This window comes from Carassius auratus, unplaced genomic scaffold, assembly GCF_003368295.1.
Source record: "Carassius auratus strain Wakin unplaced genomic scaffold, ASM336829v1 scaf_tig00000254, whole genome shotgun sequence".
NCBI lineage: Eukaryota > Metazoa > Chordata > Actinopteri > Cypriniformes > Cyprinidae > Carassius > Carassius auratus.
The window spans coordinates 491,851-517,590 of NW_020523286.1; the positions used below are offsets into that span (position 1 = coordinate 491,851).

Below are 25,740 nucleotides of genomic sequence, written 5' to 3' on the forward strand. Positions count from 1 at the left end.
GGATCCACACTCACCTGCTTTATAGGATTCACGAATTATTTCGACATGGGACATCTGAATTACACTGAAAAGTCAACGTAACAGTTATTATTAAGCTACATGCACATCCACCAGAAATGAAATCTTATGATGAATCAACTGATTCTCCTCCTGTTGAACAAAAACTGAAATATGTTGCGTTGTGTTTTGGCGATGGGAATGTGCCACTATTAATGGCACGTGCTTTGTCAATAAATGACCCCAGTGTCACAAAACAAATGAAGCTTTAAATGAAGGGTCTCACTTTCTCACACACTTTCCATCCTTAACACCCACCCTTCCACCTGCTCCCCAGAGACGTACTCATTGTTTTCTGAGCAGTAAGCATGTCACTTAGCATGTGGCGGCCCTCTGTTCCTTGTGTCATTAGTCCTCTTCCATTGGCTGCAGACTGTGAGAACCTCCAGCAAACTCCAGACTCACACATTCATATGGAGATTTGGGAGTATAAATAGAGGGAGAGGAGAGAGAGTTGAGCACAGATCTCATCTGATCCTAACGGAGAACTGAACACAAGACACACAGCCATGGCACCAACAATCACTGGATCAGTCATCAGCAGAGAACAACTTCCACTCACAAACAAGGTAAATACTCAACATCTCATATCTCACTCCACAGAATCATATATCCTTCTGAGATATCAAAATGTGGATGAGTGTTTCTAAATGCATGTTCTCTGTGTTTCCTCAGCTGAGAAAGCCCATAGTGGAGAAGATGCGCAGAGAACGAATCAACAGCAGCATTGAGAAGCTCAAGTCTCTTCTGGGTCAAGAGTTCCTAAAGCAACAGCCCGACTCCAGACAGGAGAAAGCTGATATCCTGGAGATGACGCTGGATTTCTTGAGACTCCAGCAGCGCTCCCAGAATACCTCGTCCTTCAGCTGTACTGCAGCTGGTGACGGACGCTCCAGATGTGTGCAGGAGGCCGTCAACTTCCTGTCTCAGTGTCCAGAGCAGACAGAGTCCCACAGAAGACTGCTGAAGCACTTCCTGAACATGCAGCCCTGCACAGAGAACAACACACGAGTGCCGCCTCAGATCAGTTCACCAGCCGCACAGAGCAGCAGCAAAGAGCAAACTCTGGCGCTCTGGAGACCCTGGTAGAGCCACCAGGACCTGTGTGATTTATCAGACAGAATTCATAATGCCAGTCTGAGATTGGCATGGACTGAAATTCTAATGTAGGAATTGATTTCCGCCTCTGATGCTTATACAGCACCTTTAATCTGCTTTCAGAGAAAGTGTGTGTTTCATTGAAACTGTATGACCAGTGATATTTGATGAGAATGTACAGAATCATTTGCTGTGTAAAATGATTACTACATTTGTGAACATTCAGATTTAAAGAAACGTTAAAGTCTGATTCAGACGTTTGAGCTCTTGTAGCTCTTTCACCCATATTGGGTTCATTCTTTCACTGCTTTCATTTACTGAAACATTTTGTTATATTTCTGTTGTTTGAAACAGATCTAATGCTTCTCTTAGTATAGAAGAAATATTTCTTCATTTGAAGGATATTGTGTGTTGAAAGCACAAATTATTGTTTTTAATGTTTGCATGTGTTTACATGAATGAGACGTTTCCCTGTAAAGTGCAGTTGTTTATCGTCACTGTTAGTGATTTCAGTTTTACTCTTTGTATTCAAAGTCAAGTTCATACTTTTTTGGAAGTTGTCTTGCATTGCACATTGCACTTGCTTAATACTTTTAAATGTCTGTGACATTGTACATTTCTTCCTAGAGAATTACATAACAACATGAGTTCTTCATGATTGTGAAAATATGTATTGACATATTGTTACTAATGTTATTGCTTTGTTACTTGGTCTTTCAAAGTCGAGACAAATGTTTATTGTCAGATTTGCTCACATAGAGCAGCAATCATATTGCTTATGACAAATAAATTGTACAATCAAAGGTTTTGTTTGGTGCTATGTTTTACATACTTTTTATTTTTTATAAAGTATGTCTGAATAGTATAGTCTCATCAAAAACTCTAACCCTCTAAGTATTAGAAACAGTGCTCTTCAGGTTTAACATTTCAAGAACTGGGATGAGAATCAGATAAAAACTTTTTTTTTTAAGATATTAAAATGGCATAGGTCTAGACGGTGAACCTGACTTGATATTAGTTTCTAACTCTCAGAAAATGTGTGTATATACAGTAATTACTTGAGAAATAAATTCCTGCATATTTTTTCCATGCAGGTGCATCTCTTATAGTTCTCACAGTGAGTGAATATTAATGTTAAATTACAGAGACTGCAAAATACAGAACATGGTCTGTCTGTGTTACACAAAACTTTGTTTTTGTGTAATTTATTAACCCAAAACCCATTACATATCAACCTACACTGATAAGGAGACAACAGAGGACCATCTCTGTATGAAGCCTGACTGACGGCGTAAAGCTGGACTGAGACTCCATTCCCTGGAGTTTTCCCAAACTCTGCCCATTCAGAGAACTCAACAATAGTGTGATTCATTAACAACAATTCAGCACATGGCCATACGAACTTCAACAGAGACCCACGGGACAGATTCTACTGAATCATTAGCATTCGCCTTAATTACTGACAGACATATTTAGAGTATTTGGTGATTACCCTTTTAAAGTTTAAGGCACTGTTATACACACAAAACATAGAAAAGTTTGAACTAAATAATTTTCAAACTTATTCTATTAGTATGTATGTGTTCCTGTTGCTCAGTGGTAGAGTATTGTGTTATCAGCGCAAAAGGTTGTTGGTTCAATTCCCAGGGGACACATATGGTAAAAAATGTATATCCTGAATGCACAGTAAGTCACCTTGAATAAAAGTCTTTGCTAAATATGTAAAGACCATTACATATCTGCTGTTTTAAATTATGGTTATCCTTATTTCAGTTTTAGAGTCATGACTGATTAGAAATACTTTGTAATTTCTATTATTAGCAATATACGTGTATAACTTAATGTTTACACTACCAATCAATAGTTTGCGATCTATCTTATATTTACCAAAGCTACAATTATTTGATAAAAAAAAAAATATAGTAAAAGCAGTAATATTGTGAAATATTATTAAAAAAAATTTATATTTCAGTATATTTTAAAATGTATTCCTGTGAATAAAAAAGCTGAATTTTCAGATGAAAAAAACAAACAAAAAAACATGTATTAGCATTTTATTATCAATGATTAAAACTGCTGTGATGTTGAATATGTTTGTAAAAATATCATAATTTTTTTAGGAATATTTGATTAATAGAATAATTAAAATAACCAAATTTTGTAACATTAAAAATATTTTTACTATGACTTTTGACAAATGTATTTATTAATTATTTATTATTATTATTTTAATTGTAAAACTATTTAAAAACATCTTACTGATCACAAGCATTTGAGTAACAGTGTACCCCCAATACCTCAAGTACCCCCAGAAACCTGCCTAAATACCCCCAGGGATCCACACTCACCTGCTTTATAGGATTCACGAATTATTTCGACATGGGACATCTGAATTACACTGAAAAGTCAACGTAACAGTTATTATTAAGCTACATGCACATCCACCAGAAATGAAATCTTATGATGAATCAACTGATTCTCCTCCTGTTGAACAAAAACTGAAATATGTTGCGTTGTGTTTTGGCGATGGTAATGTGCCACTATTAATGGCACGTGCTTTGTCAATAAATGACCCCAGTGTCACAAAACAAATGAAGCTTTAAATGAAGGGTCTCACTTTCTCACACACTTTCCATCCTTAACACCCACCCCTCCACCTGCTCCCCAGAGACGTACTCATTGTTTTCTGAGCAGTAAGCATGTCACTTAGCATGTGGCGGCCCTCTGTTCCTTGTGTCATTAGTCCTCTTCCATTGGCTGCAGACTGTGAGAACCTCCAGCAAACTCCAGACTCACACATTCATATGGAGATTTGGGAGTATAAATAGAGGGAGAGGAGAGAGAGTTGAGCACAGATCTCATCTGATCCTAACGGAGAACTGAACACAAGACACACAGCCATGGCACCAACAATCACTGGATCAGTCATCAGCAGAGAACAACTTCCACTCACAAACAAGGTAAATACTCAACATCTCATATCTCACTCCACAGAATCATATATCCTTCTGAGATATCAAAATGTGGATGAGTGTTTCTAAATGCATGTTCTTGGTGTTTCCTCAGCTGAGAAAGCCCATAGTGGAGAAGATGCGCAGAGAACGAATCAACAGCAGCATTGAGAAGCTCAAGTCTCTTCTGGGTCAAGAGTTCCTAAAGCAACAGCCCGACTCCAGACAGGAGAAAGCTGATATCCTGGAGATGACGCTGGATTTCTTGAGACTCCAGCAGCGCTCCCAGAATACCTCGTCCTTCAGCTGTACTGCAGCTGGTGACGGACGCTCCAGATGTGTGCAGGAGGCCGTCAACTTTCTGTCTCAGTGTCCAGAGCAGACAGAGTCCCACAGAAGACTGCTGAAGCACTTCCTGAACACGCAGCCCTGCACAGAGAACAACACACGAGTGCCGCCTCAGATCAGTTCACCAGCCGCACAGAGCAGCAGCAAAGAGCAAACTCTGGCGCTCTGGAGACCCTGGTAGAGCCACCAGGACCTGTGTGATTTATCAGACAGAATTCATAATGCCAGTCTGAGATTGGCATGGACTGAAATTCTAATGTAGGAATTGATTTCCGCCTCTGATGCTTATACAGCACCTTTAATCTGCTTTCAGAGAAAGTGTGTGTTTCATTGAAACTGTATGACCAGTGATATTTGATGAGAATGTACAGAATCATTTGCTGTGTAAAATGATTACTACATTTGTGAACATTCAGATTTAAAGAAATGTTAAAGTCTGATTCAGACGTTTGAGCTCTTGTAGCTCTTTCACCCATATTGGGTTCATTCTTTCACTGCTTTCATTTACTGAAACATTTTGTTATATTTCTGTTGTTTGAAACAGATCTAATGCTTCTCTTAGTATAGAAGAAATATTTCTTCATTTGAAGGATATTGTGTGTTGAAAGCACAAATTATTGTTTTTAATGTTTGCATGTGTTTACATGAATGAGACGTTTCCCTGTAAAGTGCAGTTGCTTATCGTCACTGTTAGTGATTTCAGTTTTACTCTTTGTATTCAAAGTCAAGTTCTTACCTTCTTTGAAGGTGTGTTCTGCATTTGTATTACTTTATATTGAAGTAAAAAATGAAAGTAAGTTTTAAGAATATAATGAGTGTTTTCTTCGTCTATCAAAAAACAACAACATAGTATTCTTGCACACTATAAAGATGTTTTAATTGCTCAAAAGAGGAAAACCAAGGTCTAGCTTGGACCAAGGAAACAGAACCGGAGCACACAACGTTTTGAATAATTTATTAATAAAAAACGACTAACGTTTCGACGCTCATGCGTCTTCTTCAGAGTCTGTGAGCACCAACCAGGCTGAAGCGCAAGTGACTCCCTTCTATGTTTGAATTGCTCTTTAGTCAATCTGCACATCATGGTCCTTAGTGATTAATGTAAAATATAATCTGAATATTTTCAGCCAGTTCTTCACGAATCAAGTCAAATGAAATCACAGCTACATTTAAAGGGTACAAAAGCTGTCAGTGGGGTGCTACTGCTACCATTTAGGTAATAATATGTACATTTTAGGTACTATGTGCATTTACTAATATGCACCCTTTATGAGCAAATAAGCTACAAAAATGTAACACACCAGTGACAGATTTTGTAATGCTTTTTTTTCTGATAATGATTATAATAAGTTTGAATATGAAAGTATGGTTTGCCCAGTAGTTTTGTTGACTGTATCCTGTTTACATCTGAAGAAACCAGGTTTGTTGAGTAGGTAATGGAGTGAGATTGTGCTGCTGTCATCTCATGAAATTAACTCCTTTACACTTACAGGTGCTGGTCATATAATTTGAATATCATCAAAAGGTTTTGTTTAATTTTGATGATTATAACTGACAACTAAGGGAAATCCCAAATTCAGTATCTCAGAAAATTAGAATATTGTGAAAAGGTTCAATATTGAAGACACCTGGTGTCACACTCTAATCAGCTAATTAACTAAAACCACCTGCAAATGCCTTTAAATGGTCTCTCAGTCTAATTCTGTAGGCTACACAATCATGGGGAAGACTGCTGACTGCTTGTCCAACAGACGACCATTGACACCTTGCACAAAGAGGGCAAGACACCAAAGGTCATTGCAAAAGAGTCTGGTTGTTCACAGAGCTCTGTGTCCAAGCACATAGAGAGGAGAAGGGAAGGAGGGCATGTGGTAGAAAAAAGTGTAAAAGCAATATGGATAACCGCACCCTTGAGAGGATTGTGAAACAAAACCCATTCAAAAATGTGGGGGAGATTCACAAAGAGTGGACTGCAGCTGGAGTCAGTGCTTCAAGAACCACTACGCACAGACGTATGCAAGACATGGGTTTCAGCTGACGCATTCATTGTGTCAAGCCACTCTTGAACAACAGACAGCTTCAGAAGCATCTCACTTCAAAAAGGACTGGACTGCTGCTGATTGGTCCAAAGTTATGTTCTCTGATTAAAGTAAATTTTGCATTTCCTTTGGAAATCAGGGTCCCAGAGTCTGGAGGAAGAGAGGAGAGGCACACAATCCAGGTTGCTTGAGGTCCAGTGTAAAGTTTCCACTGTCAGTGATGGTTTTGGGTGTGATGTCATCTGCTGGTGTTGGTCCACTGTGTTTTCTGAGGTCCAAGGTCAACGCAGCGGTTCATACTTTTCAGTTGGCCAAGATTTCTAAAAATCCTTTCTTTAAATTGGTCTTAAGTTATATTCTAATTTTCTGAGATACTGAATTTGGGATTTTCCTTAGTTGTCAGTTATAATCATCAAAATTAAAAGAAATAAACATTTGAAATATATCAGTCTGTGTGTAATAAGTGAATATAATATACAAATTTCACTTTTTGAATGGAATTAGTGAAATAAATCAACTTTTGATGATATTTGAATTATATGACCAGCACCTGTATTTATCTTTATTTATCAACTAATAAACCACACATTTGCTTAATGTAGGTAATTATTTTCTATCTCTGCTTGGTGAAATTCAGGTCTGAGCTCAGTGTGATTAAAAAACATAATTTTTCACTGAATTACTGCAGTTAATGTAGTAAAATGTCAGTAGTCAAGTATGGCGTGAATAAATTGCAAACTAGACCTGATTAGAGAGGGTATATTTTGCTTATAAATCTAAATTGTCAAATGTGTCATTTATAGGCATATTTTTAAAGTACATGTGCATCTTGAACCACACCATTAAGTTTAAACCAAATAGATCTGAATAAAAGAGTTGAATAACTTTTAAAGTGTGCAAATGTGCTGATGTGTTAAACTCATGGACAAGGAATTCAGTGACAACAACGGATTATAGGCAGGAAATATTTTATAACTTATTTTTATTCTCTACTTAAGTATGAAGTAATCAACAGAGGACGCCTTCACAGAAGGTAAAAACTTGATTTTGCCTAAAAGACAAATTGAAATCACTTACAGTGACGATAAACAACTGCACTTTACAGGGAAACGTCTCATTCATGTAAACACTTGCAAACAGTAAAAACAATAATTTGTGCTTTCAACACACAATATCCTTCAAATGAAGAAATATTTCTTATATAATAAGAGAAGCATTAGATCTGTTTCAAACAACAGAAATATAACAAAAAGTTTCAGTAAATGAAAGCAGTGAAAGATTAAACCCAATATGGGTGAAAGAGCTACAAGAGCTCAAACGTCTGAATCAGACTTTAACGTTTCTTTAAATCTGAATGTTCACAAATGTAGTAATCATTTTACACAGCAAATGATTCTGTACATTCTCATAAAATATCACTGGTCATACAGTTTCAATGAAACACACACTCTCTCTGAAAGCAGATTAAAGGTGCTGCATAAGCATCAGAGGCGGAAATCAATTCCTACATTAGAATTTCAGTCCATGCCAATCTCAGACTGGCATTATGAATTCTGTCTGATAAATCACACGGGTCCTGGTGGCTCTACCAGGGTCTCCAGAGCGCCAGAGTTTGCTCTTTGCTGCTGCTCTGTGCGGCTGGTGAACTGATCTGAGGCGGCACTCGTGTGTTGTTCTCTGTGCAGGGCTGCGTGTTCAGGAAGTGCTTCAGCAGTCTTCTGTGGGACTCTGTCTGCTCTGGACACTGAGACAGAAAGTTGACGGCCTCCTGCACACATCTGGAGCGTCCGTCACCAGCTGCAGTACAGCTGAAGGACGAGGTATTCTGGGAGCGCTGCTGGAGTCTCAAGAAATCCAGCGTCATCTCCAGGATATCAGCTTTCTCCTGTCTGGAGTCGGGCTGTTGCTTTAGGAACTCTTGACCCAGAAGAGACTTGAGCTTCTCAATGCTGCTGTTGATTCGTTCTCTGCGCATCTTCTCCACTATGGGCTTTCTAAGCTGAGGAAACACCAAGAACATGCATTTAGAAACACTCATCCACATTTTTACATCTCAGAAGGATATATGATTCTGTGGAGTGAGATATGAGATGTTGAGTATTTACCTTGTTTGTGAGTGGAAGTTGTTCTCTGCTGATGACTGATCCAGTGATTGTTGGTGCCATGGCTGTGTGTCTTGTGTTCAGTTCTCCGTTAGGATCAGATGAGATCTGTGCTCAACTCTCTCTCCTCTCCCTCTATTTATACTCCCAAATCTCCATATGAATGTGTGAGTCTGGAGTTTGCTGGAGGTTCTCACAGTCTGCAGCCAATGGAAGAGGACTAATGACACAAGGAACAGAGGGCCGCCACATGCTAAGTGACATGCTTACTGCTCAGAAAACAATGAGTACGTCTCTGGGGAGCAGGTGGAGGGGTGGGTGTTAAGGATGGAAAGTGTGTGAGAAAGTGAGACCCTTCATTTAAAGCTTCATTTGTTTTGTGACACTGGGGTCATTTATTGACAAAGCACGTGCCATTAATAGTGGCACATTCCCATCGCCAAAACACAACGCAACATATTTCAGTTTTTGTTCAACAGGAGGAGAATCAGTTGATTCATCATAAGATTTCATTTCTGGTGGATGTGCATGTAGCTTAATAATAATTGTTCCGTTGACTTTTCAGTGTAATTCAGATGTCCCATGTCGAAATAATTCGTGAATCCTATAAAGCAGGTGAGTGTGGATCCCTGGGGGTATTTAGGCAGGTTTCTGGGGGTACTTGAGGTATTGGGGGTACACTGTTCCTCAAATGCTTGTGGTCAGTAAGATGTTTTTAAATAGTTTTACAATTAAAATAATAATAATAAATAATTAATAAATACATTTGTCAAAAGTCATAGTAAAAATATTTTTAATGTTACAAAATTAGGTTATTTTAATCATTCTATTCATCAAATATTCCTGAAAAAAATTATGATATTTTTACAAACATATTCAACAGCACAGCAGTTTTAATCATTGATAATAAAAGGCTAATACATGTTTTTTTGTTTGTTTGTTTGTTTTTTCATCTGAAAATTCAGCTTTTTTAATCACAGGAATACATTTTAAAATATACTGAAATATAAAAAAAATTAATAATATTTCACTATATTACTGCTTTTACTATATTTTGATCAAATAATTGTAGCTTTGGTAAATATAAGATAGATCGCAAACTATTGATTGGTAGTGTAAACATTAAGTTATACACGTATATTGCTAATAATAGAAATTACAAAGTATTTCTAATCAGTCATGACTCTAAAACTGAAATAAGGATAACCATAATTTAAAACAGCAGATATGTAATGGTCTTTACATATTTAGCAAAGACTTTTATTCAAGGTGACTTACTGTGCATTCAGGATATACATTTTTTACCATATGTGTCCCCTGGGAATTGAACCAACAACCTTTTGCGCTGATAACACAATACTCTACCACTGAGCAACAGAAACACACATATATAATAGTATAAGTTTGAACATTATATAGTTCAAACTTTTTCTATGTTTTGTGTGTTTAACAATGCCTTAAACTTTAAAAGGGTAATCACCAAATACTCTAAATATGTCTGTCAGTAATTAAGGCGAATGCTAATGATTCAGTAGAATCTGTCCCGTGGGTCTCTGTTGAAGTTCGTATGGCCATGTGCTGAATTGTTGTTAATGAATCACACTATTGTTGAGTTCTCTGAATGGGCAGAGTTTGGGAAAACTCCAGGGAATGGAGTCTCAGTCCAGCTTTACGCCGTCAGTCAGGCTTCATACAGAGATGGTCCTCTGTTGTCTCCTTATCAGTGTAGGTTGATATGTAATGGGTTTTGGGTTAATAAATTACACAAAAACAAAGTTTTGTGTAACGCAGACAGACCATGTTCGGTATTTTGCAGTCTCTGTAATTTAACATTAATATTCACTCACTGTGAGAACTATAAGAGATGCACCTGCATGGAAAAAATATGCAGGAATTTATTTCTCAAGTAATTACTGTATATACACACATTTTCTGAGAGTTAGAAACTAATATCAAGTCAGGTTCACCGTCTAGACCTATGCCATTTTAATATCTTAAAAAAAAAAGTTTTTATCTGATTCTCATCCCAGTTCTTGAAATGTTAAACCTGAAGAGCACTGTTTCTAATACTTAAAGGGTTAGAGTTTTTGATGAGACTATGCTATTCAGACATACTTTATAAAAAAAAAAGTATGTAAAACATAACACCAAACAAAACCTTTGATTGTACAATTTATTTGTCATAAGCAATATGATTGCTGCTCTATGTGAGCAAATCTGACAATAAACATTTGTCTCGACTTTGAAAGACCAAGTAACAAAGCAGTAACATTAGTAACAATATGTCAATACATATTTTCACAATCATAAAGAACTCATGTTATTATGTAATTCTCTAGGAAGAAATGTACAATGTCACAGACATTTAAAAGTATTAAGCAAGTGCAATGTGCAATGCAAGACAACTTCCAAGAAGGTAAGAACTTGACTTTGAATACAAAGAGTAAAACTGAAATCACTAACAGTGACGATAAGCAACTGCACTTTACAGGGAAACGTCTCATTCATGTAAACACATGCAAACATTAAAAACAATCATTTGTGCTTTCAACACACAATATTCTTCAAATGAAGAAATATTTCTTATATAATAAGAGAAGCATTAGATCTGTTTCAAACAACAGAAATATAACAAAATGTTTCAGTAAATGAAAGCAGTGAAAGAATAAACCCAATATGGGTGAAAGAGCTACAAGAGCTCAAACGTCTGAATCAGACTTTAACATTTCTTTAAATATGAATGTTCACAAATGTAGTAATCATTTTACACAGCAAATGATTCTGTACATTCTCATCAAATATCACTGGTCATACAGTTTCAACGAAACACACACTTTCTCTGAAAGCAGATTAAAGGTGCTGTATAAGCATCAGAGGCGGAAATTAATTCCTACGTAAGAATTTCAGTCCATGCCAATCTCAGACTGGCATTATGAATTCTGTCTGATAAATCACACAGGTCCTGGTGGCTCTACCAGGGTCTCCAGAGCGCCAGAGTTTGCTCTTTGCTGCTGCTCTGTGCGGCTGGTGAACTGATCTGAGGCGGCACTCGTGTGTTGTTCTCTGTGCAGGGCTGCGTGTTCAGGAAGTGCTTCAGCAGTCTTCTGTGGGACTCTGTCTGCTCTGGACACTGAGACAGGAAGTTGACGGCCTCCTGCACACATCTGGAGCGTCCGTCACCAGCTGCAGTACAGCTGAAGGACGAGGGATTCTGGGAGCGCTGCTGGAGTCTCAAGAAATCCAGCGTCATCTCCAGGATATCAGCTTTCTCCTGTCTGGAGTCGGGCTGTTGCTTTAGGAACTCTTGACCCAGAAGAGACTTGAGCTTCTCAATGCTGCTGTTGATTCGTTCTCTGCGCATCTTCTCCACTATGGGCTTTCTCAGCTGAGGAAACACAGAGAACATGCATTTAGAAACACTCATCCACATTTTGATATCTCAGAAGGATATATGATTCTGTGGAGTGAGATATGAGATGTTGAGTATTTACCTTGTTTGTGAGTGGAAGTTGTTCTCTGCTGATGACTGATCCAGTGATTGTTGGTGCCATGGCTGTGTGTCTTGTGTTCAGTTCTCCGTTAGGATCAGATGAGATCTGTGCTCAACTCTCTCTCCTCTCCCTCTATTTATACTCCCAAATCTCCATATGAATGTGTGAGTCTGGAGTTTGCTGGAGGTTCTCACAGTCTGCAGCCAATGGGAGCGTTTGGGCCGCCACATGGCTGCTGAAGCCCTTATTGCTCCGACACAATGAGCGCATCTCTGGGGAGCAGGTGGAGGGGCGTTTACGAGGGATGAAGACTGATTCATCTAGTGGCCTGTGAATGTGGGAAATGTGTGACCTCGTAAAGTGATCTAAGTGACTGCAAGTTGCTTCGGTCTTTAAAGCACAGTTTATTGTGTTCTTTGCACAAGGAACAAAATTGTCCCATGGTCTCTTGGGAGTTAGACATGAGCCTTAAGGTATATACAGTATGTTTTGCAAATTATTCAAAGGAAAGGAACTCTGCCACATATATCAATTATTTATTTATCATTCTAGGTATGATTATGAAATGTTTCATATAAAAAAAAAATATTTTTTTATTTTGTGTTTTTCAGGTTTATGCCATGTTAAACTAAAGTACAATGTCTGAAGTGTGTGGAGGCTCTTTTCCTCTCAGCTCTATGAGGTCTGGGCGGCACACTTCTCTCTTGGCACACTCTCCCCACACACACTTAAGACTCTTCCAGCTGTCTGGCCTGCTGTCTGCTGGCGTCTCTCAGTCACACACTCCACCCAGTGGGAACCTGGGAGCCCTTGAGCGGCACGGCTTCCCACACTTATTCACTGACAATCATCCCACTGATAAAAGAAGCGTGGCCCATTGCACAATGTCAGAATGACCCTGCCTCGCACTTCCCAGCACTCACTGTTCTGTTCTCACAGCACCTCTCAGGCAGCCAGGCTCACCATCTGGAGGCATCATTCAATTACCTCCCTTAAACCACAGCGTCCCAGCCCTAGCCCTAATATTCCCTAGCCCTATTCTTAGATTAAATGATAAAAATGTATCATGGTTTTATCCATTTATTAAAATGTGAAAATAAAAATTTGCAAGTGAATAAAATTGTTATATGCATCAGGATTGTATCAACTTGAAGAGCAGAATAACCCATTATCGCATACTTAATAAATATTTATTTAATATATATACATATTAAACAATTATAAATATATAAATAAATAAATGTTTAATGTAATAAATTCTAATACATTGTATTGAAAATAATTAAGATTTTTTAAAGTAATCAATTCAAATAAAAAGTATTGAAAATAAATCAAATAAAAAAATTGATTGATGTTGAATGTCTACACATTATCATGTTTATAATCACTTTTTATGTTGAGTTATGCTTGTTTTAGAACTATGAGCAAAATAATCCACTACTGTATATTTAATAAATGGAAATATACACTAAGTTTAGGTATAGTAGTTTACATTTGACATGGATAAAAACATTTTGTCAAATTTGTCCTAAAACCAAAATGTGTTCTTGTCTTATAGGACAACTTTGATTAACTTTTTTGATCCACTTGCTGACTGTATACATAATTAATAAATAAAATAGGAATAAATAAAAAAGAAATTATAAAATAAATACTGTTATCAACTTTTATGTTGAGTTTCACTTGTTTTAGAGCTAACAAAATATAAAATGAATGACTACAACTAAATTAATGAATTAAGTAAATATTTGATGTTAACTGTCTAAACATTTAATCTCTTTGCCTTCAACTTTTGCTGAGTTTTGCTTTCTTGTAGTGTTTCTGGACAGATGTTTGAGGGCACATTCCCACACATATTATCGGCTGACAGCATGAATGAGGTCAATGCTAATTCACGTGCTCTCTGTTACTCTTTTAGCAATGTCTCAGTCCTTGACTGACATACAATATAAAACCCACCTGCTCATTTGGTGTTTAGGGCCTTGGCATTATTTATTTAAACAATCCTCTCTTGCACTATTGTCATACTGCAGTTTCCTGATTGGTTAAAAAGTGTGAGAACTTACATCTCATTAAATTCAGTGAGGCTGCATATAAATTCAACCCAAGGGGAAAAGAAAAGTCAATGCATATCACTTCTCGATACTGCACACTGAGGAACGACCCAGTCCTTCACCATGAGAGATCTGCAGAAAACGTAAATTAACAAACTGTCATGCAATTAAGTTATTGTTGCAGTTAACGTCAAGCTTCTGAACTGAATGAAACTCATGTAAATGTTTTCTTGTCTTTTAGGTGTAAAATTATGAAACTGGAGAGGAAGTGCTCAGATGGTGTAGAGCAGATTCTGGGTGCTCTGGAGCAGCGGCTGCACAATGGTGTTTCTCCCACTGACCTTTGGGGGAAAACGGTCTCTTTCTTCACCCCAAAGAAAATCTTGCTCTTCCACAATGGATACTCCAAGTATTCGAGGAACACACTTCGCTTATTCCCAGACCCAGCAGAAGAAGTGGCTCCTCTGTGTTTTCAGTGACAAGAAGCAGTGCCTTGGAAGAAAAAGAAATGCATTTGCAATTCTTGGTCTGTTGAAAGAAGTGATGAACTGAACTCTCCCTTTGAACTTAAAATTTCCAGCAGCATATTAATGAAGAAAAGACTTTTGTCAAGACTAAATGAAAAATGAACAGAAATTAATGCTGCCGAGAGGGGATTTTTTTTATTGGTCCAGAAAAGGATCTTATGTTGGGATTTGTTGAAAGATCAACAATTGTAGGTAATTGCTGTGATGCAATATACAAAGAAAAAACGGTTACACTTTATTTTAAAATGTTCTTGTTTTATAATGACACTTAATTATGCATAATTACATGCAAGTAACCCTAAGCCAAACACTAATTCTAACTCAAGTACATGTAGTTAATTAATATTTCTTAAATGCAGTACTTAAATGTATAATTACACTGTAACAAGGACACCTTAAGATAAAGTGTAACTGAAAAAACATATTCAGAATTTAACATTAAGCATATGTTGAATTTTAAACTTAAATTTAAAACTATATTCCTTAATAGAAAAGGAATGACTTGTATGCTGTTGTTTATGCAAAAGATTATGTTAGTCTTGATTACTTCAGAATATTCAAATTTCTTTTTTGAATGAAAATAAAAATCTTTTTTAATAAAAATCCGTATTCATGTGTATTATTTGCATCCTTTTTACCTTTACTGAATAATAATATCTTATTCAAGTTTAGTTGTTGTCAAGTCATGCTGTGTGAATTCAGTAACAAGGTAGAAAAACAAGACTACAAATTAATTAACGTCATTAGAAGGTATTGAATTCATAAAATCATTGCATTAAAGGTTTAGATTAATTTACTTGAGATGCAAAGTAAAAAAAAATAAATGAAATGAGTTTATGCTTAAAACAAGAATAAATATCTGTCCATGGGTTTTCCCCTTTTAATTAAATATTACATTTTGATTAAGATTTTTCAGATCCCAGTGACAGATTGTTCTTGTTTTAATCTCTCTCTCTCTCTCTCTCTCTCACACACACACTTTCCCTCTCTCTCTCTTAAATAAATTTAACAGAAAACTAGACTTCTTACCTCATGTCTTTTAGCTTTCTCAAATACATTTGGACATTTGCTCTAGAAAACAAGAAAAAAATACAGAGGAAGTGTAATCAAAAGTTACAGTAAAAGTTACTTCCATGTTCTAGTCAGTGGTTGGGAGCTGAGATTTTTAAGTCTTAAACATTTCTGTGTGTGTAAAATGAATTAAAACATAATATAGATCCACTGGAAGTTGTAGGCTATTTTCAAACATAGACATGGTTCTAATACACATTGTATGCTCCATAGACATTTACATTTAGATTTATTGCCTCCATCTTAGGGGCAGCACACGTGCGTTCCCCTGGAGATGTGAGCAGCTAATTTAACTGCTGTTCCACTGGAGCCCAAAACCTCCACCTCCACACTACTACTGTCAACCACTAATGACTCTCTGGGCTTCTGACCTGGTTTCTTTATATGATAAACCCCCTGGGAGATGTACTGGGAATGAACCCCTCCCAGTATAATCACACAAGAATGAAGGGGTAATGTAGTTCAGTGCATGGCTGCACACTGACATTATTTGACATAATTAACCTATACAGAAAATAAAACATTTTCGTGGCCAAGACAATGCATTTTAAAATTTCTTAGATCAGTATGCTACAATTTAGACGTTAGACGTAGAACTGTCCACATTATGCACTTTCCGCGTTACTATAATTAATTGTCAGCTATATAACGTTAGGTGCTAATTACAATTAATTATTAGGCATAGGGTACACTGCTTTTTTAATGCCTGATTGTAGTTAGTCTGTTGCGGTACTAAATGTTTTAAAATGCTTTCTTATCGCAGCAGCTAAATTAAATATTTCCACACACCTGCTGCAATACTTTAATGTATTAACCTACTCAGCGGTCTCGCTCTTGTCACATATACAAGGTAAAATAGCGCCATCTCGCGACTTAAATTAGTTGATAAAAATGGCCCTGAAGAAGCGCAGTAGGCTCTTTATACAGTCTATGATTTTAATACATGGATTAACGAAAATATAACCAGTAAATGAGATACAAAGGGCTGGAAGAGAAAGGAAAAATAGCATTAATATAGGACTGAATCACGGATTAATAATAATATGATATAAAAATCATTTTAACAGGTTCGATTTTGATATTGTTGATTGTCTCTTAGCAGATGTTTCATACTCTACAAGTAAAATAATAACGGTTAGGATAGAAAATAATAATTTAACTCAAATAAATGTTTATAGCTATAGCTTAACCCAATTGAAAACTATATGCTTTTAATATAGGCTATGAAAACTGTTACTACATTTTGAATGATAACTGATTAAGGATATTGATAACTGAACATTGCAAACACACATAGTCAAAATCACACAATTAGATGCTTAATATATAGCTGCCTACATTTAATATTGGCTAGGCTAACACATTTCACTGAGTAACAGTATTAAACAATCGCCATCACATTTCCTAAAACCTAAACCGTTAAAAACTAGGTTAAGTCAGTGTGATGAGATGAGACTGAGAGCGCTTCTTTTGTTCAGTTATTGAGGTTAGGCGACGCACGAGACTCGCAGTCTTCAGTGAGAGCTCGAGACTCTGTCCTCCTCAGCTCACACACACACACACACACACACACAGCGCGCGCTCTTTGTGGACTGACTGCAACCGTAGTAGAGAGAACGAATCACACACCGGAGAACAGGTGATAATTTTCCTTATTCTTTCCTCTTGAATGTTTGTTATTGTTCTTTAGTCATTACTGAGCTGTTTTATGAGGAATAGGTAAACAGTACAGCTGTATTAAAACTAAATGTTCAGTCATAGATGTTAATTCAGGATTGTAGCTATAGATGCATCAAGTAGTCTATGTCATTATGTTAACGGTATTACCTCAGAAATTTCTGAAATGTATTTATTGCCAAAGTATTATATGATAGGCATAGGCTATTACATTTGTTTCTAAAGTGGATATTTGTGTAATACTTGTAAGTAGGAAAAGTGGAGTCTCTGTATAAGGAAGAACAAGCCCAAATTTCCCACTGAATAAATCATGTCATTGTTTACACAGACTAATGAGAGAAAGGGGTGAAGCTTTGATATTTTTATGCTCCTGAGCAGCATTGAAATGAATAAAGATAACATTATCAGCGGCATATGCAACTGGAATAATTAAATGCACAGGAAACAGAGAGACACTTATTATCTGTTTATTTTTTTGGTAGATTATGCTGTGCTTCAAAGAGAAATGTGTTATTGCGACAAATTTCAAATGATTGCATTTTCTTTTAATGGTATGTTGGTTAGCCTAGATGTGAACAAATGTTTAAAATATACTTTCCTGAAGTGTTTTAAATGCTTCCTGAAATTTGTAATGTTCTCAAAAAAACTGTGGTGACATATATGATGATTTTATACCAGTATCTGAAAAAAGTTCAACTAAACTGAAGCATTTCCCAGTAAATCTTTTAACATCCTCAGGCTTTATCTGTAGCGTCCAAATCATAAGCTCTCGGTTAAATTTCCAAGTTTTGCCGCTTTTGTAAATTGCAGCATTTGGGAAATGCTGGATTTGTCACAAGTAGTCTGTCAGTACATGAAAGATAAATTTGCTTGTTTAATAAGTCACACTCATCTGCTCAGTGTAAATCCATTTTCTGAGGATAAAAATCCCTTGGCTTGGATCTGTTCTCTTTAAGATGCTTAGAAAAATTACAGTTAGAGCGAATGAGCTTACATGTCTGTTTGAATATCAGGGGCGATTCTAAGATTTTGATTTTAGGGGGGCTCAGCCCCCAATAAGGGTATGATTAAAAAATATTATTTTACTATTAGGGTAGGGTTGTATACTACTAACCTTATTGCAATCCACTATTCCATTGTATTCCCTGTATTTCATATATGGGAGTAGGAGTACTGACTGAGCCATATTTAACACTGTAAAAAAAAACTAATACAGTTTCTTACATGTGACCAGTCACTGGAAAATTTTGAATTGGGAATGTAGATTTTTTTTTTTTTTTTTTTTTTACAATAAAGGCTTCCTGATTCAGTATTAGGACATTCATGTTTATCCTTTGATGATACCACTGCTTTTTCTTATGAAATGTACGTGGAAATTGGCAGAAAATTAAAACAACATATGGGTTCAATGACTGCAATGAATCTTGGTAACACAGTGGTATTTTGTGTGTGAGGCTGTCTGTTCTATTCTCACCTGACTGTTGCTCATTTGCAGACCTACTCCCGCACGACAAAAAAAATGTTGTATATCCATCTACAATGAAATATAAATTATTATATTTTATTTTTATTATTATTAATTTTTAGCTTTTTAGCCTTTATAATCAACAATACGGTTGGTTATACATCAAGTCAGCCCCTGAACATTTATTTCATTTCAAATCATTTAACTAACCAGCTAATATTCATTAACAATATAGACAAAACATGTATTAATGTAATTGTCTATTGGCAATATGTTTAATCTGTTCTATATTTATTTATATTTATTAAAAATAACATCATTATCAATTTGCCACTTCTATAAATCAATTACTTAAAAAAAAAAACACAGATCCCTTTACTCTTACTCTAATATATGTATCATGATACACTAATGATTAATTATTACTTAATACAAAATTATGTTAAATAATAGAAAACAAAATATCTCCACATGATGTTTCTCTCTCTGTGCCATTTAGTGCTTTCAGACAATGATGTGTGTCGTTAATAATTTATTTTGCATGGCTGCATAATGTAATGCCGAAATACACAATAATATGTTTTCAATTTCAAAAAGTAAATTGAAATAAATCATGATCGTTTTCTAAAGTATGTTTTCATGGGTGTTAATCGCTTCATTTTTGTTGGAAGAAAAAACATCTGTCACACTGTGATAAAGGCTGAAAGTGAACGCAGCGAAGACGTACTGGTATTGGATGCGAGAACACACACACCACACGCACACACACACACACACACACACACACACACACACACACACACACACACACACACACACACACACACACACACACACACGCACACACGCACACACACACACACGCACACACACACACACGCACACACACCTTGTACTCTCTGATGTTCGCTCTGCTCGGCGCCCCTGTGGATTGAAAAACGCGCTGAATCCATGCAGACTCAGATAAGGGGAGGAGCCGGAACTTGATGCAGCTTGCCACCGTCTCAAATGAGTTTTTAAAGGGGACTGAAGCGATCACTAATTAATTAATCAAATAATTTTTAGGGGGGCTGGGCATAAGTTTAGGGGGGCTGAAGCCACAGAAAACCACAGGTAACCATCATCTTGCTGTTCAGTCTTTTTAATCACACTGATTAAAAAAATATCTTAGCTTCTCATCTATCAGTGTCTAGAAACAGGCTTAATAAAGTTGAATCCCAGTGACCTACACTATGAGTGATAATGGGTTCATGCCATCAATTAAATCCACACATGAAACAATTTCTTGTTCATTGACTTAAAAGGTATAAGGCATACCACCATAATTTGGGATTAGCAATTAAAGTGATTTACAGTCACATGAAAAAGTGTAATTTCAACACTTCATATAGTGACATGAATACTGAATATGTTGTTTTGTACCTCAGGTCAGAAGTTATTTAGGTGGAGATGTGACGCCCACTTTCGACATGGCATTCTTTGACTGGACTGATTATGAAGATATGAGGCATCCTCCCAAAAAGCTATTTTCTAAGAAGCGCGGTAGATCAATATTTCAGACATATTGCTCCTACTTTTAATGTTGGGAGTTTCAGTTTTAAAGTGTCTTGAGTTTGAAGTGGTGACTTGTGCATGTTTTGCAATATATGCTATATCGTTTATCAGAATAATGTGTATTGCTTTACATGTGGGACCACAGGGATGAACCATTTAGGAATATTAGGAACATTTTTTTCCACATAAATCATTAGTCCCTGCATGAAAAAGCCAAGTGACAAATGTTCTAATATTCAAAAAAGAAATGGAGTAATTGTTATGAAGATGTTTTAACTTTTGGTGTCTGTTGTGAGGTGTTTTTGGTGAATCACTATACCCAGAACACAACTGCTCTATTTCCATCCAGGTTCTGACAAACAGGCCACAAAAAGCCCCAGCACTGAACCTGTGGCACTTACATCAGATAAGAGCTGCAAACATCACCTAGATTGTCTGCCAGGTGACTTTACCACATGCTTGAATACAATAATGAGCCCCTTATTGTATCTGCTCTCTTTGTAGTTATAATGTACTATTGTACCACTCAGAATATTTTTAATAATACTTATATTCAGCAAGAACATATTAAACTTATCAAAAGTGACAGTAAAGGCATTTATAATGATACAAAAGATTTCCATTACTAATAAATGCAGCTCTCTTTAACTTTCTATTAATTAAATAATGTTTCTTGAGCACCAGTTCATCACATTACAATGGTTTCCGAAGGATCATGTGGCACTGAAAACTGCAGTAATGATGCTGAGAATTCAGCCTTGCCCACAGGAATATATTACCCTTTCAAATATATTCAAATAGAAATTTTTATAATATTCCACAGTATTACTGGTTTTTCAAGTAAATTCAGCCTTGGTGAGCGTAAGAGAAAACATTCCAAATATTACCGAACCCAAACATTTTGAAAAGTAGTATAATTCAGTGTAATTTGATTAAGTCAAATAAATGATGACACCATTTTAACCTCTTTTTCATGAACTTGCAGGGTCCTGCTGCAACCTCAGGACACATGTATGTGAGCTCCACAACCGCGGCTTCAACAACAAGTGCTATGATAACTGCATGTGTGAGGAAGGTGAGCAAGTGTTTTGGGACTAATTGTTACTCATGCTGACAAAGAAGTAACCATAAATAAAATGTTCCTTCCCTGTTTTTACAGGGCTTCGGTGCTATGCTAAATTACACAGGCATTACCGCATCACACGCAAAAAGGGACAGTGTGTTGATCCTGAGGGTATAAGCTTAAACCGTGGCATGTTCATTATGGTTTAAATGAGGCAGGAGAATTTGTCATATTTTCCTTTCCAAATGCATGCTATTATATTTCCACTATGTTGGAACATTTTATATTCATCCTTGTCAATGTTCATGTATATCCTATTATTGCTTTCTTAGCAAAATTTGTAAAATAAGACAGATGATGATAATTGCAGGAGAACATGTTACTGTACCAGCAAGGCCAGTTGATTCAAATGAATGAATATTGAGCTACTGTGTGTATATGTGTGATATTAAGATTAAGATTGTCATTGTGAAAATAAATAAATAATTGTATTCATTGAAAGTTATTGCATGAAGACATAAGTAGTTTGCATTTTGTGTTCATATGGTTGAGTGTTGAGTAGATCAACTTGACTTGAGCATGCAAAGACAGTCTATTTAATGTTGCAACTGCACCGTCTGCCGGGGCCCCAGCTTCCAGTCAGACGAGCAGTTTCGGAATGGACACACAAAGAAGGACACAAGGGAGATCTCCATCCATCTCACATTATTAAACCATTAAATCTTCCTTTCAGCTCGAATCTGAATTACTCTTCAACTGCTTGTGCTATGCTACAATAATCCTCTTCATCATGCTCATTGAGAGCCATGCAGTTGTTATTATTGGAGAAATATTGTGCTTTAGTATGTTTTGGGTTATTCACCAAATTCCATTACATAAATAATTAATTCTTTATTTTATCAAGTGTACATGGGTTGCTGATTAAAAACAGGATCTTTTCCCACACCTTGAGTAAATCATCATTTTGATTTTATTGCTTTATTAGTAAATTGAAAAATTTACATGATAAAAATACTTTTAATTAACCTCTTCAGCTCTGCAGCATATTTTGAATTTTTTACAGAATTAGGCATACCAGAATTTAAAAGAGAGCCCTACTCGCATACTTTGGAATAAATTGATACAAATGGTCTCATTTGACAGAAAACTCTCTGAATTTTAAAACATGGGTAAAATATTGCATATTTTGTATTTTATATGTTTACAATACTGTGATAAACACTGACAAAAAGTCATATTTTTATTATTTTTTTTTATTAAGTTTTTATTTAAGAGTCTGTAATTTAGGACTTGTTTGGTCTATGTCGCTTTAGACAATCTCTTTTGATTCCACTAGGTGGCATTAAACAGGAGAAAAAAGAATTTTTTTGATAACATCTTCTAAGCAAAAGTTATTTAGCTTTAATAGAAAGGAGGCGTTAGACTCTCCAAGTGTACTTTTACAGTCACCATTTTTGATTACTGAAACCAGCAAGCATACCTGAACTTAAAAGACAGCCCTAACCACATACTTTGGAATAAATTCATAAAAATGGTTTCATTTTACAGAAAACTCTCTGAATTTTAAAACATGGGTAAAATATTGCATATTTTGTACTTTATATGTTTACATTACTGTGATAAACACTAACAAAAAGTCAGATTTTTATAATTTTTTTAATTAAGTTTTTATTTAAGAGTCTGTAATTTAGGACTTGTTTGGTCTATGTCACTTCAGAAAATCTCTTTTGATTCTACAAGGTGGCATTAAACAGGAGAAAAAAGAATTTTTTTGATAACATCTTCTAAGCAAAAGTTATTTAGCTTTAATCGAAAGGAGGCGTTAGACTCTCCAAGTGTACAGTCACCATTTTTGATTACTGAAACCAGCATAGCTGAACTTAAAAGACAGCCCTAACCACATACTTTGGAATAAATTTATAAAAATGATCTTATTTTACAGAAAACTCTCGGAAGTTTAACACAAGCACAAGATATTGCATATTTTGTCTTTTGTATTTTTACTATATTGTGATAAACACGGAAACAAAGTCAGATTTGTATTATTTTTTTAAAGTAAGTTTTTATTTAGGAGTCTGTTATTTAGGACCTGTTAGGTCTATTTCCCTGCAGAAAGTTTCTTTTGATTCCACTAGGTGACAGTAAAAAGATAAAAAAATAATTTTGTTGATAACATCTTCTAAGCAAAAGTTATTTAGATTTAACCAAAAGGAGGCATTGGAGTCTCCAAGCTCTGTAGCTTTACCTGAAGAGACAGAATGTCTTATGTCTCCAAGTTTCCTCAAAAAACTCATGTCATATAATAAGCAAAATAAGGCAAAGTTCTGTTCTTGCATTTTATTTTACACACACACACACACACACACACACACACACACACACACAAGATAAGTATCCTGACTTGCTGGCTCCCATTCTTCACCACTGGATGCTACAACTGCAAAACAAAACAAAAATGTATAAATTTACACTGCAATCCCAAAATACATGCTAAAATGACATACACAAAAATAATCCAGATATGCAAGTAACAGAAAGAGGAAAATAATTTGATTACACATACACAAATCCATGAGTATGTATAAATAAATGAGAACAACCCTTGCATATCTTATGTATATGTGAATTGCATTCATGTGTTCGTTGCGTGTGTGTAATTCAAATATGTAACGAACACATGAATGCAATTCACATATGCATAAGATATAAAAATGCACAAGGCAGTACACGTATATATAATATTGATAAATAAATTCATGCAAAAACAAATTAGCATGCAACTAACGAAGGCAACCGATGAATGCAATTCGCGTATACAAGAAAGACATAAACTGCACAAGGCAATATACTTATGAATGCAATCGATGAATAAATTAATGCAATAATAATATTAGCATGCAACTTACAAATGCTTGATACAAACAACGTATACTTACTCAAAATCAGGGTCTTCTCCCAGTTTGTAAGCAGCTTCTCTGACCGAGTCAAAGCTAGCTAGCCTCGCTGCAAGTTTCAGTGTCGGACATCCGATCAAACTCCTCCAAAGCCGCCTCCACACCAACAAAAAACTTTCTTGAAGTCATTTTTTCAGAGACATATAACTCTAACAGTAATAAAAGCACGCAATAATTCGCTAAAACGCTATCCAAAATCACAAACCAACTTCCGATCAACTCATCAATAATCATCTGCGCCCGTTTGCGGCGTTTTCTTTAGTCCCACCTCCTCAACTTTGGAAAGGAACAACTCGGGCTCTGAATGGTCTAGAAGCTTGATCGATGTGTCTATGGAGAGGGGAGGCTGTCAGCTTTCATGACATAGGACGCACTGCGTGATGACGTCATTGCAAGTCGAAAGGAATCAAAGAGAGTCAATACAAATACTGGTCATGTTTTACGCTGCATTGCATGTTTTGATCTGCGCATCTGAGACATATTATAGTGCCGTTTAGCCATGCATGCTCACAGACACACGAGAATGCTCTCATTTTGAAGAAAACAACCTAATGTAAAAGCTGATATAGGATTTTAGGCTAGTATGTGAGCACAGATGTAGTTATCAGCGCAGAAATATGACGCATACGTTTGCTTGTTCACATAAGTAATTTCAGTTTTCGTGATTCTTTTGAAAATTATTATTTGTTATGTCACTGTAATGTATAAGATCGGTGAAATAAAGTACACAGTGACATTCCTGAGAGTGAGAGCTTTCATTTGATGTGTGACTTGTCCATGTTTGGTGAGTTTGTGTGCTACAAATATGAAATATGAACATTATTCATCTGATTTTCTCAAGGGGGGGGTGGTTGTGGAAGAACGAATTTATACCTTATTATTTTCTTTTATGTAAAATTAATGCAAATACCATGGGACTTGCAAGAAAGCAGAGGTTCTACGCTTTCAAAAAATACCATATATGACTAGTTTTGTGCTTCACAGTTTATAGATTTTTTAAAAATAGTATGATGACCTCCCCGCGGACCCACCGGTGGGTCCTAGGGCGTGGCCAGAGTTCAAGAGGTTAAAATGCATTGTGTAATTATAATATTTTGTAAATATTTTAGTAACTAACATCTTGGCACAATTGATTTCTTGGTAAGGAGACAATAACGTGTATACGTTTTAGCAATTTGTATGAATGAAAAAATATATGAAATAGTAATATTATTATAATATGTATTATCTGTTATAAAGCCACAAAGTAGTTTTATAATCATAAGAATATATATCTATTATTATTTTGT

At 35.9% G+C, this 25,740-nt stretch overlaps 5 protein-coding genes and 1 long non-coding RNA gene across 6 annotated transcripts; 3 read left to right on the top strand and 3 right to left on the bottom strand.

The window, feature by feature from the left end:
* The first annotated feature begins 465 nt into the window (after positions 1-465).
* On the top strand, positions 466-1,961 carry LOC113068865 (transcription factor HES-5-like). The gene is made up of 2 exons (XM_026241743.1): positions 466-626; positions 733-1,961. The coding sequence occupies exons 1-2, from the start codon at positions 567-569 to the stop codon at positions 1,144-1,146; spliced, it is 474 nt and encodes a 157-aa protein (XP_026097528.1). The 5' UTR covers positions 466-566; the 3' UTR covers positions 1,147-1,961.
* Positions 1,962-3,954: 1,993 nt separating this feature from the next.
* Positions 3,955-5,211, top strand: LOC113068866 (transcription factor HES-5-like). The gene is made up of 2 exons (XM_026241744.1): positions 3,955-4,115; positions 4,222-5,211. Exons 1-2 carry the CDS (start codon positions 4,056-4,058, stop codon positions 4,633-4,635), a joined length of 474 nt encoding a protein of 157 aa, XP_026097529.1. The 5' UTR covers positions 3,955-4,055; the 3' UTR covers positions 4,636-5,211.
* A 2,247-nt stretch (positions 5,212-7,458) lies between these two features.
* On the bottom strand, positions 7,459-8,716 carry LOC113068867 (transcription factor HES-5-like). Its single transcript, XM_026241745.1, has 2 exons — positions 8,599-8,716; positions 7,459-8,492 (listed from the first exon to the last, which is right to left on the bottom strand). The coding sequence occupies exons 1-2, from the start codon at positions 8,656-8,658 to the stop codon at positions 8,079-8,081; spliced, it is 474 nt and encodes a 157-aa protein (XP_026097530.1). The 5' UTR covers positions 8,659-8,716; the 3' UTR covers positions 7,459-8,078.
* Positions 8,717-10,751: 2,035 nt separating this feature from the next.
* Positions 10,752-12,247, bottom strand: LOC113068868 (transcription factor HES-5-like). Its single transcript, XM_026241746.1, has 2 exons — positions 12,087-12,247; positions 10,752-11,980 (listed from the first exon to the last, which is right to left on the bottom strand). The coding sequence occupies exons 1-2, from the start codon at positions 12,144-12,146 to the stop codon at positions 11,567-11,569; spliced, it is 474 nt and encodes a 157-aa protein (XP_026097531.1). The 5' UTR covers positions 12,147-12,247; the 3' UTR covers positions 10,752-11,566.
* Positions 12,248-19,986: 7,739 nt separating this feature from the next.
* Positions 19,987-22,430, top strand: LOC113068830 (draxin-B-like). The gene is made up of 5 exons (XM_026241683.1): positions 19,987-19,993; positions 20,308-20,422; positions 20,784-20,876; positions 21,420-21,509; positions 21,594-22,430. The coding sequence occupies exons 2-5, from the start codon at positions 20,350-20,352 to the stop codon at positions 21,704-21,706; spliced, it is 369 nt and encodes a 122-aa protein (XP_026097468.1). The 5' UTR covers positions 19,987-19,993; positions 20,308-20,349; the 3' UTR covers positions 21,707-22,430.
* Positions 22,431-23,819: 1,389 nt separating this feature from the next.
* On the bottom strand, positions 23,820-25,224 carry LOC113068869 (uncharacterized). The gene is made up of 2 exons (XR_003279624.1): positions 24,434-25,224; positions 23,820-23,934 (listed from the first exon to the last, which is right to left on the bottom strand). It is a non-coding gene; the product is annotated as an uncharacterized LOC113068869 (long non-coding RNA).
* Positions 25,225-25,740: the final 516 nt, after the last annotated feature.